Consider the following 19,674-nt stretch of genomic DNA (forward strand, 5'->3'; position numbering starts at 1 on the left):
ACCATCAGATTAGTAATGTAATGGGACCAGTTGAGAAGATTCGGTGTGTTGTATGAAAATGTTCTGTGTTGACTGGTATGAAACTGTCTCTTGGTCTGGCACTATACTTGTAAACTAAAGGCATTTTTATGTAAAAAAAAAAAAAAAAGTTGTAAGTAATAAAATATGAACAGGATTTTATTTGTACTTGTTGAAATTCACTCTACGTAAATGCTCAATAAAGACTGGCATCAAAGAATATGTGGAAAACTTCATAGATCAAACTTTCTATCACTGGAGATTATCTGTAGATGTAGAAAAGTAACAGTTTTGTCTTTGGTAGAGGGAGCCGAGTGACTTATGCACATAACCGAGTGGTTAATGTCTTTTATTTTCATCTCAGACATCTCTGGATTATAGCTACAGTCATTGGTGTCTTTTTTTTTTCTTCTCTGTCCTTTCAAGTGTGAGTTTTCCACTATCTATGTTAATAAAAGTCTATTTATTCTCTGTATAAAGAGCTCTGTATAGATCTGTGGAGGGAAATGAATGAAACCGGTGGGAGGGGGATCGTCTGGAGTCTCAGTGCTTGTCCCGAGACATCTGAACATGTATTTTGGGATTAACAGCATGTTCCACTAAAACACATAATATCTAAACTGTGCATTAATTAAAGCGTAAAACACAATCCCGTTCACAAGCACTTGCCGCTTGAGTGCATAATAAAACAGGTCATTCTCATGTATTCAGTGCAATTAAACATATAAAAGCTTCGTTAATGAGGAATGGAAATTGGAATAAATAATTTAGGTGGTTTGACACAGTTACAATCGCACACAAACATATATATACATATTCTCAGCCCTTCAAGACCAAACCCAACCATCAGAATCTCTCAAGATCAAAGCAAATGTCTCCCATTTTACTGGAATTTCCCGTAATTTAACAACACTTTTCTTGGATAGTAAAAAACTCTTTGATCTGACATAAAGAAACATTTGAATGGGATAGGAAATCAAATCAGAAATAGGCCAAAAACGCACGTAAAATCAAGAAAATTGCCATGCTGTGATTTCTGTCCAGCCACGGTTGCTGCTTTGCAACTTCCTGCTGTTTGATGTTGAGAGGATGAACTAGAATCAGGAACACGTTTAAAGCAGAACGGCGACTGTGTTCCTTAATGAGAGGTCTCGGTGGGCATCGAAAATCTAAAAAAAACCCAAAAACTACAGTGTTGCCTTTCAAGTTGAATCGGACAGTTTCTGGATAATGTGACGCTCTTCTGAGCTAAAATGTGGAAAGAACCTGATTAAAGGTGCCATGGTAAACAGAATTTTCACCTTGATGCGGAGCTACAACATCATACAAACCACAATGTTTCCTGGTATCTACTCTGCTGGATCTTCACTAGCATATTTTTTACAAATAACCTGAGAAAGGAAGTGATTTTAATTGGTGAAATGTTGAGTTAGTGTTTTAACAATACTTTCTAAGAACCATAATTAGTAGGACATCAGCTTATGATGATCAAGTGATGAATTCACTGACTTTTATAAGCTATTAGTTCATACAATATTAACACATCAGAAAAAAAATGTAGCTAATAAATGATTAACTAATTGCAACCTATCACAAAGCTTTTTTTAGGGTTAGGGATTCTGCAGTAAATTCAGACAGCAGATCTATCATAACATCTAATTGTGTGTGCAGATGTTTCATAACTGTTTGGAGCGATCATGCAGTGAAGAGATGAGCAGCTGTGTTATTTATGCATCAGTGTCATGTTACAATTGAGCTATTAAAGTGGAACACCACTTAGAATTCAAAACCACAAACGTGAGCTCTGGGGAAACAGTACTACAACTTTTAAATGAGAGAAAAGTTTACGTTTGATAAGATGCTGTGTGAGAATCTGCAGTCTGGTGAAGAGGAACAGAACAGCAGCTATTTTTTATGCATATTTTCAGGGTAAACATATAACTCTTTGAATTGTTTCAGGCCACACGGTCCATTTAAACGGCAGAATGGAGCTATAATCAATGTTCTAAACACACGATGATAAAAAACTGAGTGTCTAAACATTACAAAGACTAAACTATGTGATAAAAAATGCAGCCATCCACCTGTGTGTGTGTGTGTGTGTGTGTGTGTGTGTGTGTGTGTGTGTGTGTGTGTGTGAGAATCCTGAAAGAACACGTAGTTTATCATGAAACTAATAATACTAATTGCTCAAGTAATTGTTGGTCCACTATGAGGAAATGTAACTGTTTATACACTGAAAACCAAACCCTGAACCCTGTGATATCAGGAGTATTTCGGGGGAAAGGAAAAAACTTGCTGCGGGGACCAAGAGCATTGATTTGATTTAACACACGGACGACCGTCATGAAGGAGAAGCAGCACCAGTGTCTAAATCTGTTTTACTCTTGTGATTATTCAGGAATTTTGAGAAGATTCGGCAGCTACCCAACACATTATTTGATTAGAAACATGAAACGTGGGAATTCCACCTGAGATTTAAAAAAAACAAACAAACAAACAAACAAAAAAACAAATGCGAGAGTTTAGATGTTTTAGAGGCGGAGAACATCAGCAAGTAGCACATTATCTTGTGAATGCTGTCAAGTTTGGTTTGGTAACTTTCTATAAAAGCGTTTGGTTTGTCTGATAACAGTCGTTAGATAACAGTCTTAAAGAAACAAAGCTTTGTAGCAGATGGTTACTCCCTAATGTCATCAATACTGCCTGGTATAACCCCCCCCCCCCCCCCACACACACACACACACACACACATACACCCTTCACCCCCACCCACTGAGAATAAGCAGCCCGGCTGCCATGCTCACTCTGCAGCCCACTGATCGGATGATTGAATAATACAACATGTAAACATATGATGTTGTTGTTGTTGTTTTCAATGTCAGACTGTGACATTTAGCAAAGGTGGTTAAGTGTGAGACCTTGATGTGTGGACCCCTGCACCTTCAACCCCCTGACTTAGTGCCATGAATATAAACACATTCACACACACTGTGCGTGACGGGGGCCCGAGTGAGAGCAGATTGGATGTTCGTAGTGTCAAATGGTCAGAGCGCTGAGCTCAGTGGTGAGCTGATGTCAACTTCACAGGCGAACAAAAACTTATGAGCCAAAACTGAGCCTTTTTTTGTGAGACTATAGATAAAAATGTCATCTTTAATGGTCAACAGTGCATCTATATGGTACTTCTTTAAAATCCAAAGCATGAACAGGTCAGGAGAGTGTGGGTGGAGGGAGGAAAGGGCAGGGAGGTAATGAAATCCATAAAAAAGTTATGTGTTGATGCTGAATCTTATTACCATCCAATATGGTGGAGGCCTCTGCCTGCTGTGCTGCTGCCCCAGCAGTATTAGTTCAAAGAAAAATGGAACTGTGTGTGTGTGTGTGTGTGTGTGTGTGTGTGTGTGTGTGTGTGTGTGTGTGTGTGTGCGTTTGTGTCAAGTGGGCTTTGACCAGGGTTTGTATTCTCATCACCTCTAAAGCATGGATACTGGACCTTGCACCTCATATTTCCCGTCCCAACACATCTGTCATTTCCCACAATCCCTCAGGGTTCGGGGATGAGAAGCTGCTGGATGCCGTCACTGCACCAGATGAAGGTCTGTTCCTTCCTGACCCTGCATGGTGCCGTGCATTACCAGACCACCTGTCTGGTCCTCGGGTCCAAACAGTCTCTCACCCTCTGTCTCTCTTTCTCTGTCTCTCTTTCTCTCTCTCTCTCTCTCTCTCTCACACACACACACACGCACGCACACACACTGATAGATCCCTTCTGTTCTTGTTTTTGTTGTTGCCCACTTGTTTGTTTCACCTTGTACGCAGCCTATCGATCCTTCGCTTCGCTGAAATATATTTCGTTTAAGGTGTAATAGCTTCCATACAGGAAGTTATGATACCCTGAAATTGACTTTTGCTCCTTCCTTTTCCTCTTTTGTCACCACGAGGTGTGAAATAGTTTTACTGCTGTTGGTTAGATGGTCCCAGCGTCTACTTTTCCAATACAAATCTTCTTCAAACAGTCAAAAAAGAATTAGCGCTTCATGAAAAAAATTACACATTTTCATAAGACCTGTTATGATAAGATAATGAAATGTAAAATACCAAATACTGGGTACTCCTAGTATAGTTATGCATACCAAAAATAGAAAAAACATGAATAATTAACAATAATTTATATCTATATTCCATATTTCATATTATGTGTTGGATTTGCATGTGAACCTGTCAGATAATGGACAAGAAAAAATGTAATTATGGAAAACCAACAATACATCAATTCAGATCACGTTGACAAAGCGATGATGTCATGCATTCATACATTCAAAATAAAAAAAAGAGAGATACAGGCTTCTGGCTGAAATGCAGAAACTTTGAGGATCATTTTCCTCTTCCATTAGACAGTGTTAGTTTTACCGTTAAAATTCAGCTGAAGTTTTTCTGAGGGAAAAAAATTGTTCAAACTATATTTTTCACTGATAACACACAATTTATTTTATTTATTTATTTATTTATTTATTTTTAAGTCTTAATCATGCAATTAAAGCCACAATCAGTTATGACTCAAGTACAGGAATCAACTCGAATCTCTTTTTGGCTTTTTTTCTGCATTGGCTCCCTGTCAAATTCAGAATAGAATTCAAAATTCTCCTTCTAACATGCAAAGTCCTCAACAGTCAGGCTCCTTCATACCTGACGGAGCTCATAGTCCCCTATTATCCAGCTAGAACCCTTCGCTCCCAGGATGCAGGGTTACTTGTGGTTCCTAGAGTTTCTTAAAGTAGAATGGGAGCCAGAGCCTTCAGCTATCAGGCTCCGCTCCTGTGGAACCGTCTCCCAGTTTTGTTCCGGGATGCAGGCACCCTCTCTACCTTTAAGAGCAGACTAAAGACCTTCCTTTTTGATCAGGCTTATAGTTAGGACTGCTTAGGCTGGCCCTTAGATATGCTGCTATAGGCTTAGGCTGCTGGGGGATCTCCCATGGTGCACTGGGCTTCTCTCTACTCCTCTCTTCCCTCTCTCTCCTCCTATACGTGTCATACATAAATCATACTCATACGTATTACGAACTCATCTTCTTCTCCGGAGCCTTTGGGCTCCCCTCATCCCAGATCCCGGGTGCTGCTGGAGGAGGCTGCAGACCTGAAGAGGCTCAAGCTACCACCCATAGCTCCACCTGCTCACGTCCCCATCTGTCCATCAGTCTCTTCCCTTACTCTCTCTCTTTATCTCTGTCCCACTCTTTCCTTCTGCATATCTGTCTTCCTCCATTATCTGTCTTTGTCTCTGCCCCGCTCTCCTGCTCTCTTTCTTCCTAACCGGTCAAAGCAGAAGGCCGTCCCCATTGAGCCTGGATCTGCTCGATGTTCCTGCCTGTTAAAAGGAAGGTTTTCATCACCGCTGTTGCAGGATGTGTGTAAATTCATTGAAGGAGTTTGGTACTGGACCTGCTCTACCTGTAAAGTGTCATGAGATCACTTTTGTTGTGATTTGGCGCTAAACAAATAAAATTGACTTGACTAGACTTGACTTTTTTTTTGTCCCAAAAGCCACATGTATATTATCAAGTTTGGGAGCAGCACTTTTTAAGTCAACCAATGGTGTAAAACTAATGATTTTCCGATCACTTTTTTATAGTGGTAATTAGTAATGTTAGCCTGCAAGACTATTTCAATATTTTCCCTCTTATCTGTAGTTTTCTTTACTTTATTTCTCTCTCTCTCTCCACTGTGTTATTCTGTTCCAGTGACTCATTGAGGCATTATCTAATTAATTCCGTCGTGACACTTTCATTACTGTAATAAGCTGTGATTCATTTCAGTAGGTGGGATAAAGGGACAGGCTGAATGCTAATGTGATGCTAGTTGGACAGAGACTCTTGTCATCCATCAGTCTCAACTCTTACTTTCCTCTCCTGACAGAGGTGAGTTGGCCTTAATCTCTGCGGGCCAGAGGTACAGATACTTGGCTCCGTCTGCAATCTGGAACCAAAACAAGAGCTGGACATGTGCGATGTATAAAAATCCCCCCTGAGGAGATATGGTTGCAATTTAATGATATTCACATTCATGGCACACCTAGATAAATGAGCCACCTATATAGAGCCCAGGAAAGTCTGCTGCCAAGAAATGATCTCGCCAAGGGCGTCTGCCGAGAAACTTTTGAAACAAGTCCACAACTGAGATTTGACCATGTGCTAAGGTTGCTGGGAGGGATGCCAAGACAGGAAAAACATTCCTCTGTTTAATATCAAAGCCATTTATCTCCTACGTTCTCTCAGATGACAGGCTGTTGTTCACTTTGTGTGTATGAGAGTTGAAAAAAAACTAGTAACAGACAAAGAAAACACACACTAAAAGGTACAAATATGGGACAGTTGCAAAAAAAAAAAAACAGTTTGAATTTCTCTTTCAGCAAATATGAGATGGTGAAAGGACCATAATCCGCAGGGATTAAGTCATCTGAGTGAATGTGCATTTGGATTATCGGTCTGGAACGGTCTAATCTGAAACACTTGTCAAACTGGTGGAGAGGTCGTGAAAAAGCTGCAGCCACGTCAAGATGTCAGGTTACCACGCGGCGTCTGAGCGCTGCCGCGCTCCACCGTCACGCTTCCACGTCCCAACCATCATATTCTGCTGCAACAGCAAGAAGAATGAACGCACGCTTGTTTATGTGATAAATCGGTAGTTTGCGTTCCTGTTGAATTCTGCACTATGTGCAGTCTTCCAGCTCCCACATCAGATTTTGTGCAGGTCAGGAAATGTGTGTGTGTGTGTGTGTGTGTGTGTGTGTGTGTGTGTGTGTGTGTGTGTGTGTGTGTGTGTGTGCGTGTGTGTGTTTGGGCTTGTGTGTGTGTAAATGAGGCAACATTGTTAAGTGCTTTGAGAGCCATTAAGGTGGAAAGGCATTATATAAATAGAGCCCATAACCATTTGTAGTATTATTTTTGCCTAACCTCTGCAATTTAAAATGCACATATGTATTTAACACGTATCTTTTCTAGAATATCTTCCACCTGTTAAAAATATTTCACAAATTTGCCATCAGAAAAAAAAGTGGTGCTTGCAGGTGATATATTCTGATTTGAATCTGTGAAATAAAAGTTGAACAACCAGATTTAAGCTTTGGTCTAAAATAAGTTACCTTGGAGAGGATCAACTTTAGTCATGCACAATCTTAAGGATTTTTTTAGCACTTTTTTTTAACATTAAGTCCCTCTCGAAAGGTTAATAAATGGTCATAAGTGTGTAATCACTTGCATTTTAAACACTTCATAAACCAATAACTATTGATTAATTAATGTACAGGGAAATTAGGTTATAAATCATTTAAATGTGTGAATTAATGGCTTATGAAGAATTTATAATACAAGTAAAAACACACTTAAAACCATTTATTAATCCTTTATAAGGGGGAGACTTATTGTGAAGTGTTTTTTGAAACATTCACACGTCTCTACAATGTTCTTGTTTGTGTTTAGTGAAGCCTCCACACTTGTTAACTCGTGTACCTTAATCTCATGAGAGAGATTAAAAAGTGAGAGGTGAGACTCACGCACCCACATCCGCGACAAATCCCAACCTATATTCAAAGGCGCATCTCCATCTTGGCACTCACCCTCTTGGTGTCACATCTGTGTGGGAACATGAGTGTTGCATCTCTGTCTGCAGAGATTAAGATTAGTAATCTATTACACAGGAAGCTCCATCAAGCCAAATTAATGCAAATGACCCCAGCTGCTATAGCTCACGACAGCTTTAGTTAACACACACACACACACACACACACACACACACACACACACACACACACACACACACACACACACACACACACACACACACATCTTAACAGGAAGTGATACATTGTCCATTAGCTAATGTTCTATATGTGCTCGTTTGGTTACATCTACATTCACTTGTCAATGAGCCACAAAATGCATCTCTAATGTGGAAACAAGACCGTGCATCTCAATACAGAGAACATTCTAAAACGATCCCTGATATGAAATATTGATCATTTATAATTATAGGACATTATATTTCCTTCTACGGCCCCAAGTAACACAGAACAATCACCTTACTGTGCACAGTTTTCGGTACAGCTTCAGTTTATTGTCTCTCATTTTGCTGCTGATTCACTATTATGGTTCTGAAACAGAAAGTTTGTACATTACCAGCTCAGCATGTTTGCATCTCTGTTTATCTTTCATCGGTAAATTTCCCATTATGTGTCCACGACTCTATACAGGCGCTGTTTGATGTCCGACATGAAATCATTATTGGTTTATAATTCAAAGTGTCTTGACAAAGCAAAAATGATTCTAATCCCACTTTGAGGATTTCGATCCCCACTGAAATGATAAAGACATCATTTTGGGGCGCGAATTCTCTCACATCTTTTCCCTACAGCGAGTGCGAAAGAACAGAAGATTTTGTCCGACAACGATAAAGGTTTTGTTAAACTGAACACCAAGTGGAAGCGCACGAGATTAGCATCGCGCCCTCCCATATCTCTTGGATGAGTGTGATTGCAAGAAGTTTGGAGACAACAAAAAGATTCTGGATTTCAAATCCAAAAACAGACATGGTGATTTACTGGAATAAATCTGTCAATCAGATTTGAACATCTGAATGTAAAAGTTTGATTATGTCGCTTTGTTTTATTCATTTAAAGAAAAAAAAATGAAGAGAAGTTGCAGAGATGTGTTTTTTGTTTTTTTTTAGTTGGCAATATGGTTAAAATCTCTCTGAAATGATGCAAATGACAACAAGATGAGTTCAGTCTTGGCTTTTTGGAAGTATGCACACGCATGTGCACGCAGGTATCTTATTCACTTGCTAATCACAATGTTCGATATTAATTCTGTTCAGCGAAACAGAACAAAAATGCTGTGAATTCCAAAACACAACAATGGAAGCCACTTAAACTTGATTGAACAAATCTGGACATTCGCTTTTTTCCTTTTTTTTTGGAATAAAATATTACATTTAAACCAAAAACACCTATATTTAGCTCATTGTCCAATACGGCACTCATTGAGGGACAGTTGACTTTTATGGTCTCATGAGATGAGCTCTGGTGTTGATAATAAAATTGATCAGTTGATTATTTTTCTTTTGCCTGCGTGACTTTCTTGAAATATAGAATAATAACAATAAATCGAGGGAACAAGTTATATTTCAAAAGTTCCCACTGAAGAAATACAACTTGGGTCCAAGTTTTCCCTCAACTCGGGTTCAAGTTCAAGCCCCCTTAGATATAGGGTGAGAAGCTCCACCATCCAGGAGGAGCTCGGAGTAGAGCCACTGCTCCTCCACATCGAGAGGAATCAGATGAGGTGGCCCAGGCATCTGGTCAGGATGCCTCCCAGACGCCTCCCTGGGGAGGTGTTCCAGGCACGTCCAAATGGTAGGAGGCCTGGGGAAGACCCAGGACATGTTGGAGAGACTATGTCTTTCAGCTGGCCTGGGAACGCCTCGGGTTCCCCCCTGAAGAGCTGGATGAAGTAGCCGGGGAGAGGGAAGTCTGGGTCTCTACTTAGGCTGCTGCCCCCAATTCCCGAAGAAAATGGATGGATAGATGAATGCTCTCCCTGTGGGAGTTATATTGCATGACCTCAACCCCCCCCCCCCCCCCCCCCCACGGCCACTCCAGCACTCCATAGATAATCTATCTCTATCTTTAGATCTAGCCTCACATCACTTCGTGGTACTGGCCTGGACGTGGTATTGTTGAGATTCTTAATGTACGTGGGGGGATTCTACTGTTTATAATGGTTCTATGTGACCAGGGGAACCTACATCTTCTACCTGAAGTTGAGAACTCTAGTGGAGAACATTATTATTTTCTTTGCCTGTCTGTTAGTGGAGTCAAGCATTGTTTGGATGATCTTATATCTTGATTTTGACATGTTACCATAGCAACCTGTTGTCTCACAATACTGTAGGGTTGCTGCTGCTGTTTGGGGGAGTTCCCATCTGGAGCTAAGTGTTTCCTCTATGACTCTCTACAGCTGTTGACATGTCATCATGGTCTCACCGCCAAGAGGACAATACCTTCATCTATTAGCCGCGTATAAGTTCAACTCCACAAAGATCTGGTGATGCTTTGACTTGACCCCCAACCTCACCACTCCTTCTCGTCCTCCTCCTTCTTCTCCTCCTCTTCTCTGAGCCCCATTAGACCAGTGTTTGATAGCAGGTTTAATCGGCCTCAGGAGAATAAAGACACAGTGCCAGACATAGACACTCCCCATACAGTCACCAGAGGGGATAAAACCCTATTGATCTATCCATCAATGTACAAACAGACTGCAATAAGAAGCAGGTGAATGTTTCCACTTGACAGCTGTTAACCCTGTTTTTCATGTCATCCCTCTCCAAAATTACACGCTAATTATTCTAATTTTTGTTGTGAAAAACAGAATTTAAAACAGGGAAGCTGCAGCAGATGATGGAGAAGGCTGGAGTGTTCTAGTCTCCTTCTGATATGAGTAGGGGAGGTCGGGGTCAGGAGGGTCAGTGTTTAATGAGGAGCCGTAATGGTGCATGAGCACATGTGACATGTGACAGTTTATCAGGGTGATGAGGGTCAGGAATAATTCAATAAGATAACTTTTAACATCAGCTGATTAACATTCTGATGAAACCTGATGAATTGAGTGTGAGCATTCTTCGAAGACCCTTTGTGCAGCAGGGACTGTCAAAGGTTTTTCAGATCAAGTTCATTTCTTGCTCCAGCAAATGAACATTTAGTTTTTCATCCTAGTTTGCATTAACGTCACCTGGTCGGACCTGGAGGTCTTTTAGATAGCAAACACGGGGTAACATCTGCGTTTAAACTGGGTTGCCAGACTCAGAAATGAGATCAGGAATACAGCTTCACCTTGTGACTGAGAGGAGAAACACTCACAGAAAATATCACGTGAGTGCAGCTGTTGCGTGTGCTCACATTTACCTGCAGTTTATTATTTAATTAAATCATATCAATAACACGCACATGTGGCGCCACCTTGTGTCAGCATTTTGATTCAGTTAGACCAACCTCGCAGTGGATGCTGCAGAACATGGAGAAAAGACATTTGGAGGAAAGCAATTTTTTTAATATTAGCAAAAATATCGTTTATTAAGAAGCTTGAGGTTAGTTTGGAGAGACTTGATTGGGAACAAAGCTGGTGAACTATTTACACACCTGAGACACAGACACATCAGGACAGCTGGTTAAAAAAAAAAACTGCCTGGAGATTCAGCAGTTTAATAGTCTAATAGCATCTTTTCCACCATTCAAGGAGAAAACAAGCAAGACTGGAGGAAAAGAGAAAAAAACAATGATGACATTTTATTCACTTGGTACATGCAATAATTTTGTTTAATGTAATAGATGATTATTTGGAGAGAAACATTTCATTGATGCACAAATAGCACCACCTAAAACTCAAAATGTCAAAGTCAAAAACACATGGGCATACAAGTTGGTGATTAAGTTTTAAGATTGAAGTTTTTTTGTTGCTGCAAAACAGAGGAAAATCTGTCAAATCAAAAAAAGAAAGAAAACAAGAGATTTTTTTTAGGATTTACAGGTTTTTCCCAATGTTTTAATAAAGAAAAACTTTTTCAAATTGCCAGTGTTTCTTTGTATGTGTAAAATGCAAATATCCTATATTGTTTTCATGCAGGCGGTGGTGCAGTGGTCAGAATTGTCACCTCACTGCAAGAAGGTTCCGGGTTTGAGTCCCGGCTCCATCACAGGATCTTTCTGTGTGAGTCTCCATGTTCTCCTGTTCCTGTGTGGGTTCTCTCTGGTACTCCAGCTTCCTCCCACAGTCCAAAGACATCAAGAGAGGACGAGGCTGATTGATACTCTAAATTGACTGTAGGTGTGACTCTGAGTGTGAATGGTTGTCTGTCTCTATGTGTTGGTCCTGTGATGGACTGGCGACCTGTCCAGGGTGAACCCTGCCTCTGCCCATAGCCGCTGGGATAGGCTCCAGCCCCCCCGCGACCCCTAACAGGAATAAGCGGAAGAAAATGGATGAATGGATGTTTTCATGCAGATAAACTCAACAGTGATAAATATCTATATTGGCAATTTTTTTTAAATATTAGAAATAAGAAAATACCTCTTTTATAAATCCATCCATCTATTGTCATTAAGTCACCAATCAAAAAACTTCAATCTACACGGAAATACACACAGGAAGCGCACGTCACGCTATTTTACATTCGACTGTAACCCCAACATGTGAGAGTGATGAAGAACGTGAAAGGGGCTTCAACGATGTTTTTAAACTAAAAGTCTCTCTCGATCGATAATTCTTCTGCAGTGTCAGACTTTGAGACGAAGATCAACCCAAAAACTAGGATTCGAATCAGCTAAACACCAGTCCAAGGCTACGCTCTCTTGTCCTGATGATTGAACCTATTTCATCACTTCTGCTTGACCACATGAGCGCGACCTTTAAGGAGAAGTAAAATAATACGAGAAACTTCAGAATCCCAAGAAAGCCCAGTGACTTCTAATTTAGGGTGTATACATTTAAATCATCTGGATGACTGCTCATCTTGTTTTAGCTGTTAGTGCATACAGAATAACTGAGTTATGATTACATGACATGCTGACTTATTCTCATATGAACATTCAAACGAAACTCCTGGGTGGCGCGTCTCTACTGCTTCTCTCCCTCGGTCTTGTCCTTGCTCTTGTCTCGTGGTACACGACCCATGTTGTAGAATTCCGTGTTTGGCCTCATGTCGGTGAGGTGGGCGAGTCGATTAGACATGGCAAAGAACGCAGCGATGGCGGCGATGTCCCAGGCGTCCTCGCGGTCGAGGCCTACCTCCTCTAAAGACCTGAAGTGCTGCTCTGTGATGGTGTCAGCGCGACACACCGCCATGGCAAAGTCCAGCATGGCACGTTCTCGAGGTTCCAGTTCGGCAAGCTCGTAGTTCACGATGACCTGGGTGATTACACGCAAATATATTTCAGGAATCACAAGTATCATTCAGTCTGGAGTTGTTTTACTGTCATTAAGAGGGCAATACTGACAGACACATCCTGTGACTGACTGTGTGCAAATAGAGTCTGCAAGTAGAGCGTGCGTAATATTGATATAGAAAGTACACAGTTGTGTTAATCATCACCACCACCTCTCTTAATGCTGATGAAAGATTCACTACTGTGTTCAACATGGTTTACACATCACAACACAAGCTGAGAGCACGAGTCCCTGAAGTGACTCGAATCTTAAGAACAAGTACAGAGGGAGTCACCTGGTCTGAGAGAGTGGGTTTCTTAGAGTAGATGCGGTGCAATGCACTATGGGATACCACACAGTAAAGACACCTGTTGTGGATACTGGTGGCCACGACAATCAGCTCCCGGTCAGCTTTGCTTAATCTACCTGGAAGACAAAAGGAAGGGCTTCACTTAAAACACTTAGATGGAACCAACTAGTGACGTGAGGGATGCTCACTTATTTACTGAGATTGTCAATATCCAAGTGAACAGACATGAGACCATACTCAGCTCCTCTGGTCTTTTATTGTCTCATTGATTTTGAATCATGAGGTTTCCAGTTGGGGGCGGTTTGGTGGTGCAGTGGTCAGCACTGTCACCACACAGTAAGAAGGTTCCGGGTTCGAGTCCCGGCTCCAGCACAGGATCTTTCTGTGTCTAGTCTCCATGTTCTCCCTGTTCCTGTGTGGGTTCTCTCTGGTACTCCAGCTTCCTCCCACAGTCCAAAGACATCAAGAGAGGACGAGGCTGATTGATACTCTAAACTGACCGTAGGTGTGACTGTGAGTGTGAATGGTTGTCTGTCTCTATGTGTTGGCCCTGTGATGGACTGGGGACCCATCCGGGGGAACCCTGCCCCCCTGCAACCCTTGACAGGATAAGCAGTAGAAAATGGATGAATGGATGGATTCCAGTTGGTCTTTCCAAAAGGTCCAAGTTGAAGTTTGCATGTCGGCCAAATTAAATCATTTTAATTCAATAAATAAATAAATATATGAATAAAGTTGATGCTTTCCGGAAAGTGCAATTCAGGGGACAAATCCACAGTGACTAATAAAGTCACTCTTGCTGTCAGAGGTTGGCAATGAAGTAAAATAAGTCCACAATGCCACTGTGACTTTATCAAAGTTTCAGATTCCACTGACTTACATTCCAACCACACACTCGCAAGGCCAGTGACACTGCAACGTTGATTTTAATCTGAATGACTACTTTTTCTTTTTGTTTTGTCCTCCAGATATTAAACCAAATGAGCTGCACCTTCTTGCTGCAGGAGATGCCGCCATATCACTAGCTGCCGCTGTTTGATGATCAGCTGTCGCCACAAGGCCGGTTAATGTCACACTTGCTGGAGGGCAGGAACACCCCACTGAGTGACTTCCTCCCCTGAACCAGCTGCTTCTTCTACTTGTTTTACCCAGGGATGTCAGTCAGAGGACGGTTGACAAACCTCTGAACACTCAGGTTTCTCTTAGGGACAGTCAATAAATTACTCTTTGAGCGACACAAAATAATAATTTTCAAAAAAGGGAACTGCCTTACCTGTATAAGTGAAAATATAATTCAAAAAATGCTACCCTAACACGACCATAACATTTATAGAAATAGTTGACTAGGTAAAAAAAAAGTGTCCACATCTTATTGATACCAGATATTATTTCAAGGCAAACAATTTTTGTGACGTTACTATTTTACAAAAATTGTGTGTTTTTTTTTAAAGCACTGTGCTATTTACTTGGAGTCAGTAGGTCACATGACATAGCAGCTACTACGAAGCACATGCATGTTCAATAAAATACTCATAGAACAGGAAAAAAAGCAGTTGTGATACCTTTGGAGCTGAGTTCAAGATCACTTCCTAGGTCACATGACATGGAAACTATTTAAATAGACCTGCTGTATTCCAATATGGACATAAACAGAAAGGGTTGTGCAAGTTTATAAAAGAGGACACTACAGGGATCCATCAGAGTCAAAAATTCGGATTTCCTTAAAAATCTGCACATAATTCTTTTATGAAAATTTGCAAATAATACCTTTTCCTCCGCATTCTTTGAAAATAAGAAATTGTATTTTAAAAAACCTTTTCCTTCTTTTATCAGCAAGTATTTCACAGACCTTCATAGAAAATAACACAAGAAGGCATGTAGTTTGGGAAGTCTGTGCAGACCGATGATTTCTAATGTGCGCTTGGGGTTACAGAGGATGAGAAAGCCCCTTTTCACACGCACTTCTGTCTCTCTCTCTCTCTCTCACACACACACACACACACACTCACCTGTCTCTTTGTTCATCAGCTCATTGTAGTAAGCGAAGAAAGCTCTAAACTCTGCAGGTCTGTGAGAGAGCGCTTTGAAAACGTTCGGTAAAAAGCCTCCCTGTAAAGAAACTTTGCTTCAAGTCGCACACACAAATAGGAAAGCAGTTAAATAATCGTGCGTGTATTTTACCCTGGACTCCACTTCCTCCATCAGCTCCACTATGTCATACGGCAGGTCCTTCTTATACGGTACTGGGTAGCGGCTGATTTTCTCCTCCGGCGGACTCTCGCTGGAACAACGTCTGGTTCCTGTCACCGCTACTGCGGCTGCAAGCCTCCCCCGGAGGACGCAACCCGACCGCGGGGTCGCCTGGCCGAGGGAGGACAGAGCACATGAGACAGCCATGAAAAGAAAGGCCTTAACAAAACTAAAACAAAAGCGATATATTCGACAACTTACGAAGTTTGTGAACGCCGAGACTCGAAACAACTTTGTCAGAAGGCTACTCGCCATTGGAGTTCACGAGAAGAATTGCTGTTAGGAGTAAATATCGCGTCGCCTGGCTGAAGTGGAGTAGAGCACCAGATAAAATATTCACAGAATGTTTCAGGAAGTCCCAGAAATATGCGAGAGAGTTCCTGCTGAGAATGGTTTGTACCTTCAAATATGTAACTATTTACCTTAATACTTTAAGTCTACAATTAGCAAATTAATTTCATTTTTCTGTACGCTTTTCTTTCCTCCTCTGGTATAACTAATAGCGTTGACAACATCAACAAAGCCAACCATAGACCGGCATGGAGGCGCGCCTACTCTCTGTCACCGCCCTCCTCCTTCTTCCTCCGGACCGCTAGGGGTCAGTCGCAGTAGTGACGACTGTAATTGTGCTTGGATGTATATCCGTCCTCCCTTTTTTTTTAATCTAAGACTGTTTCAAATCTGTGTACACTCAACAAGCCCCCGCAAAAATGGTTTAATTCAAAATTGAGTCGTCAATTCCGTTTTCACGTCAACCAGGATCTAGTACCAAGAGTTCATCGGTACCTGAGAGACAGAACGCAGGGCTTTAAAAGCTGCGGCTGACCTCGTGACCCGGAAAAGATTCTGTTCGGGAGAAGCAACATATTTCATTCACTGGAAACGTAATAACTACATCATCGAAACAAACGTTTTGGTCGAGGGAGGATCGAGGATAATAAAAGAGATGTTTTACCATGTAAGTGTGTGTTTTACTGTCCGAACTGAGGTGGATAGTAGGAGTCTATGACATTTCATTGTTTGTTTAGCGGGATCAGTGGCTGTTAGAGCGGCTAATGTTGCTAAACAAAACATTTATATCGTAAACCACATACTTATCTTTTCCCTGCAGAAACAACTCTCGTCAGACTTTGTTCTAATGCATTAAAGTTCAACTTCAAATACAGATTGGTTTTCATTTGTAAAGCATTTCACAATGAATGACCGTGTTGTCTCTGCTTTGTTGTGTGCGTCTTATGTCTCCAGATTTCTTTGGAACACGAAATATTACTGCACCCGAGGTATTTTGGTCCAAACCTGCTGAACACTGTGAAGCAAAAGCTCTTCACAGAAGTGGAGGGTACTTGTACTGGCAAGTGAGTGTTGGAAAACACTTAAATCTCCCCGTTTTTGCTTGTTTATTGAAAGAACGACCCTGAGACAACTCCAACATAGAGAAAGGATTGATGCTTCATCACTTATTATCTTACATCATGGGTCAAACAGTGTTTTGTGTGTGTGTGTGTGTGTGTGTCTTGCAGGTATGGTTTTGTCATTGCAGTCACCACCATCGACAACATCGGTGCGGGTGTCATCCAGCCAGGTCGAGGGTTCGTCCTGTATCCTGTCAAGTATAAGGCCATTGTGTTCCGCCCGTTTAAAGGGGAAGTGGTGGATGCTGTGGTGACTCAGGTCAACAAGGTGAGAGAGATCCTGCATCCTCATGGTCACTCGATGGAGTGTTGATATGAAGATGAGTTCAGTGCTCGTTATTTGAGATACCACAGCTTGTATGCTGTCCAACAAAATAACAACTGACTGTGGATCTCACTATGACCTTGGGGTTCCTGACCTTCATCTCTTATTTACTACTGACACCACAACGCACCCCATCCCTTTAATCCCTGAAGTGCTTACCTCTTAAATTATTGCCGTTCCCATTGTTTGAAGGCGGGGCTGTGGGTTGTGTTAAACCTATGTGAGATTCTCTAACTTTGATCTCAGTCATTCTATTTGTCATCTCAGTCACCGTAGTTCATCACCACCCATGTGCAGCACTTTATTCAAATTTAGTATTTTAATGGCCATAATGCATATTTATATTGTCTGTGTGGCTGGAGGGTCAAAACAGGTGCTTTGTGATGTAAACTGTATGAAATTTATGAATAATGTCTCTTAATTTGAGCTGAAATAGTAATACCAGGCGTAGCTGTTTTCGTTGTGTTTTGTTGTTTGCGTGCGTCTAATTCTGATGACTCTGTTTCTTGCAGGTTGGATTGTTCACAGAAATCGGTCCAATGTCTTGCTTCATCTCCCGCCACGTGAGTCATCTTAGAATATATAATTATTATTGTTGTTATCGACTTTATCTGTTACCGCTTCATATCAGCTCGATCTAACCAAAAACTAAAAACTTTTTTTCCTCAGTCCATCCCCTCAGAAATGGAGTTTGACCCCAACTCGAATCCACCTTGTTATAAGACAGTCGATGAGGTAAAAATGTTATTTCTTCTTACAGCACACTCAGTTTTCACCGGCACCTGTTGGCTGTATTTTGGTGTCGGCACACAGGCAGAGCAGATACTCTGTTACAACATGGCTGCTAGCTTCGAGTGTTGCTATCACATACTAGAAGCTAGCTTTTAATTCTCAGTACAGAAATCACATCAGAGGTGAAAAGAAGAGGACATCCAAAGACGAAGCTAAGAACAGGAAACACAGGAGCATCAGTCAGTTTAACGCTAGCTGTTAGTTACAGTATTACAACACGTATACAGCTGCTGTGGGTCAAGACTGACTGAGATCAGGCAAAGCTTGTGTCACAACGGAACCAAAAGTCTTGTTGTTTCATTTCTGATTTTATTTGTTTCTCTTCTCTAATTCTGAAACTAACAGGTTAGAATGTGTCCATGTCCGTGTTAGCATCAGGTTTATATCCCATTCACAGGCAATGGTGGACTAACCCTTCAAGTTGGGAATGTGAACCATTGACGAATCATTATGAACCATTCACACTCACAGTCACACCTACGGTCAATTTAGAGTATCAATCAGCCTCGTCCTCTCTTGATGTCTTTGGACTGTGGGAGGAAGCTGGAGTACCAGAGAGAACCCACACAGGAACAGGGAGAACATGCAGACTCACACAGAAAGACCCTGTGCTGGAGCCGGGGCTCAAACCCAGAACCTTCTTTCTGTGAGACAACAGTGCTGACCACTGCACCACCGTGCCGCCCCCTCCTAAAACAAAAGAAAACAACAGCAAAAAAGACCATCTAGAGATCTGAGATAGGAGCTGGGCTCATAAAATATAACATGTCTCTCATTCCCAAGTGTTTTTGTTTTCTGGTTTTCAAGGACATTGTAATTCAGCAAGATGACGAGATCCGGCTCAAGATTGTGGGAACCAGAGTGGACAAGAATGACATTGTACGTTCACCGTCAGCAAGTTTTAATTACAAAATCTATGCGTTTATATCAGTGGAATGCAACATTGTGGAAACAAGTTTTCTTTTGTGTTTCAGTTTGCTATTGGATCACTCATGGATGACTATCTGGGTGAGTGTTGTAGGAGTGGCAGATCTGCTTTTTAGATTACTTGCTCAATAATTAATTGTGCAATAAGGAGAACATGGTTCCTAGTTTCAGGAGACATGGCTGGGATACTTTTATTTATGTCGCTGTTTTGAAATAGTTCAAATCTGTTATGTGATTGCCATTGTGCTTTATGTTTCAGGTCTTGTGAGCTGATCTGCTACGGAAGAGCGCATTTTAATTGGAACTTTTTATGTATTAGCCGAGTTATTTCTTTGTTAAAAATTTGCTATTTTTCTATAATTGTTGAAAAAGTATGGCTACATTTGGTGAATACCCTTAGTTCTTTTATTTCTTTACTCTAGGTTTTTTTTATTTGAAATTGAGTAAAATTCAAAGTTATGCTTGTTACGTGGATAGCAAGATGGTATACAATACAAAAAAGCCCTTCTCCCTTTCAATTTTTACTATTTCCATCTCAACCATTATTTGTATGTTTGTTTTGTAAATGGACGGACAGCAATAAAATACTTTATTTGTGATATGTTTTGTACACATTTTTTATGCAGTTTGTTTTTATTTTTTTTATTACCCTTTTATTTTTCTT

At 41.0% G+C, this 19,674-nt stretch overlaps 2 protein-coding genes across 3 annotated transcripts; one reads left to right on the forward strand and one right to left on the reverse strand.

The window, feature by feature from the left end:
• Positions 1-11,122: 11,122 nt before the first annotated feature.
• LOC147251199 (uncharacterized) lies at positions 11,123-16,133 on the reverse strand. 2 transcript variants are annotated; one of them, XM_086221694.1, is made up of 6 exons: positions 15,977-16,129; positions 15,756-15,859; positions 15,486-15,665; positions 15,314-15,413; positions 13,290-13,420; positions 11,123-12,976 (listed from the first exon to the last, which is right to left on the reverse strand). In XM_086221694.1, the coding sequence occupies exons 2-6, from the start codon at positions 15,807-15,809 to the stop codon at positions 12,686-12,688; spliced, it is 756 nt and encodes a 251-aa protein (XP_086077820.1). In that variant the 5' UTR covers positions 15,810-15,859; positions 15,977-16,129; the 3' UTR covers positions 11,123-12,685. The 2 variants fall into 2 exon arrangements, with proteins under 2 accessions (XP_086077820.1, XP_086077819.1); XM_086221693.1 differs by having other exon boundaries at positions 11,124-12,976; positions 15,756-16,133.
• A 106-nt stretch (positions 16,134-16,239) lies between these two features.
• Positions 16,240-19,609, forward strand: polr2g (RNA polymerase II subunit G). Its single transcript, XM_086221695.1, has 8 exons — positions 16,240-16,512; positions 16,800-16,909; positions 17,075-17,234; positions 17,804-17,854; positions 17,961-18,026; positions 18,891-18,962; positions 19,058-19,091; positions 19,270-19,609. Exons 1-8 carry the CDS (start codon positions 16,501-16,503, stop codon positions 19,281-19,283), a joined length of 519 nt encoding a protein of 172 aa, XP_086077821.1. The 5' UTR covers positions 16,240-16,500; the 3' UTR covers positions 19,284-19,609.
• Positions 19,610-19,674: the final 65 nt, after the last annotated feature.

This window comes from Aulostomus chinensis, chromosome 13 (assembly GCF_037954235.1).
Source record: "Aulostomus chinensis isolate RoL2024-O1b breed Wild chromosome 13, RoL_Achi_v1.0, whole genome shotgun sequence".
Classification (NCBI taxonomy): domain Eukaryota; kingdom Metazoa; phylum Chordata; class Actinopteri; order Syngnathiformes; family Aulostomidae; genus Aulostomus; species Aulostomus chinensis.

Coding starts and splice junctions, on each gene's coding strand:
- LOC147251199 (XM_086221694.1), bottom strand. CDS start 15,809: ATGGCGAGTAGCCTTCTGACAAAGTTGTTTCGAGTCTCGGCGTTCACA. Junction 15,666..15,755: donor TCTCGGCGTTCACAAACTTC/GTAAGTTGTCGA, acceptor TCCCTCGGCCAG/GCGACCCCGCGGTCGGGTTG. Junction 13,421..15,313: donor GCTGATGAACAAAGAGACAG/GTGAGTGTGTGT, acceptor TTTGTCTTCCAG/GTAGATTAAGCAAAGCTGAC.
- polr2g (XM_086221695.1), top strand. Junction 17,855..17,960: donor CTTGCTTCATCTCCCGCCAC/GTGAGTCATCTT, acceptor TTTTTTCCTCAG/TCCATCCCCTCAGAAATGGA. Junction 18,027..18,890: donor GTTATAAGACAGTCGATGAG/GTAAAAATGTTA, acceptor CTGGTTTTCAAG/GACATTGTAATTCAGCAAGA.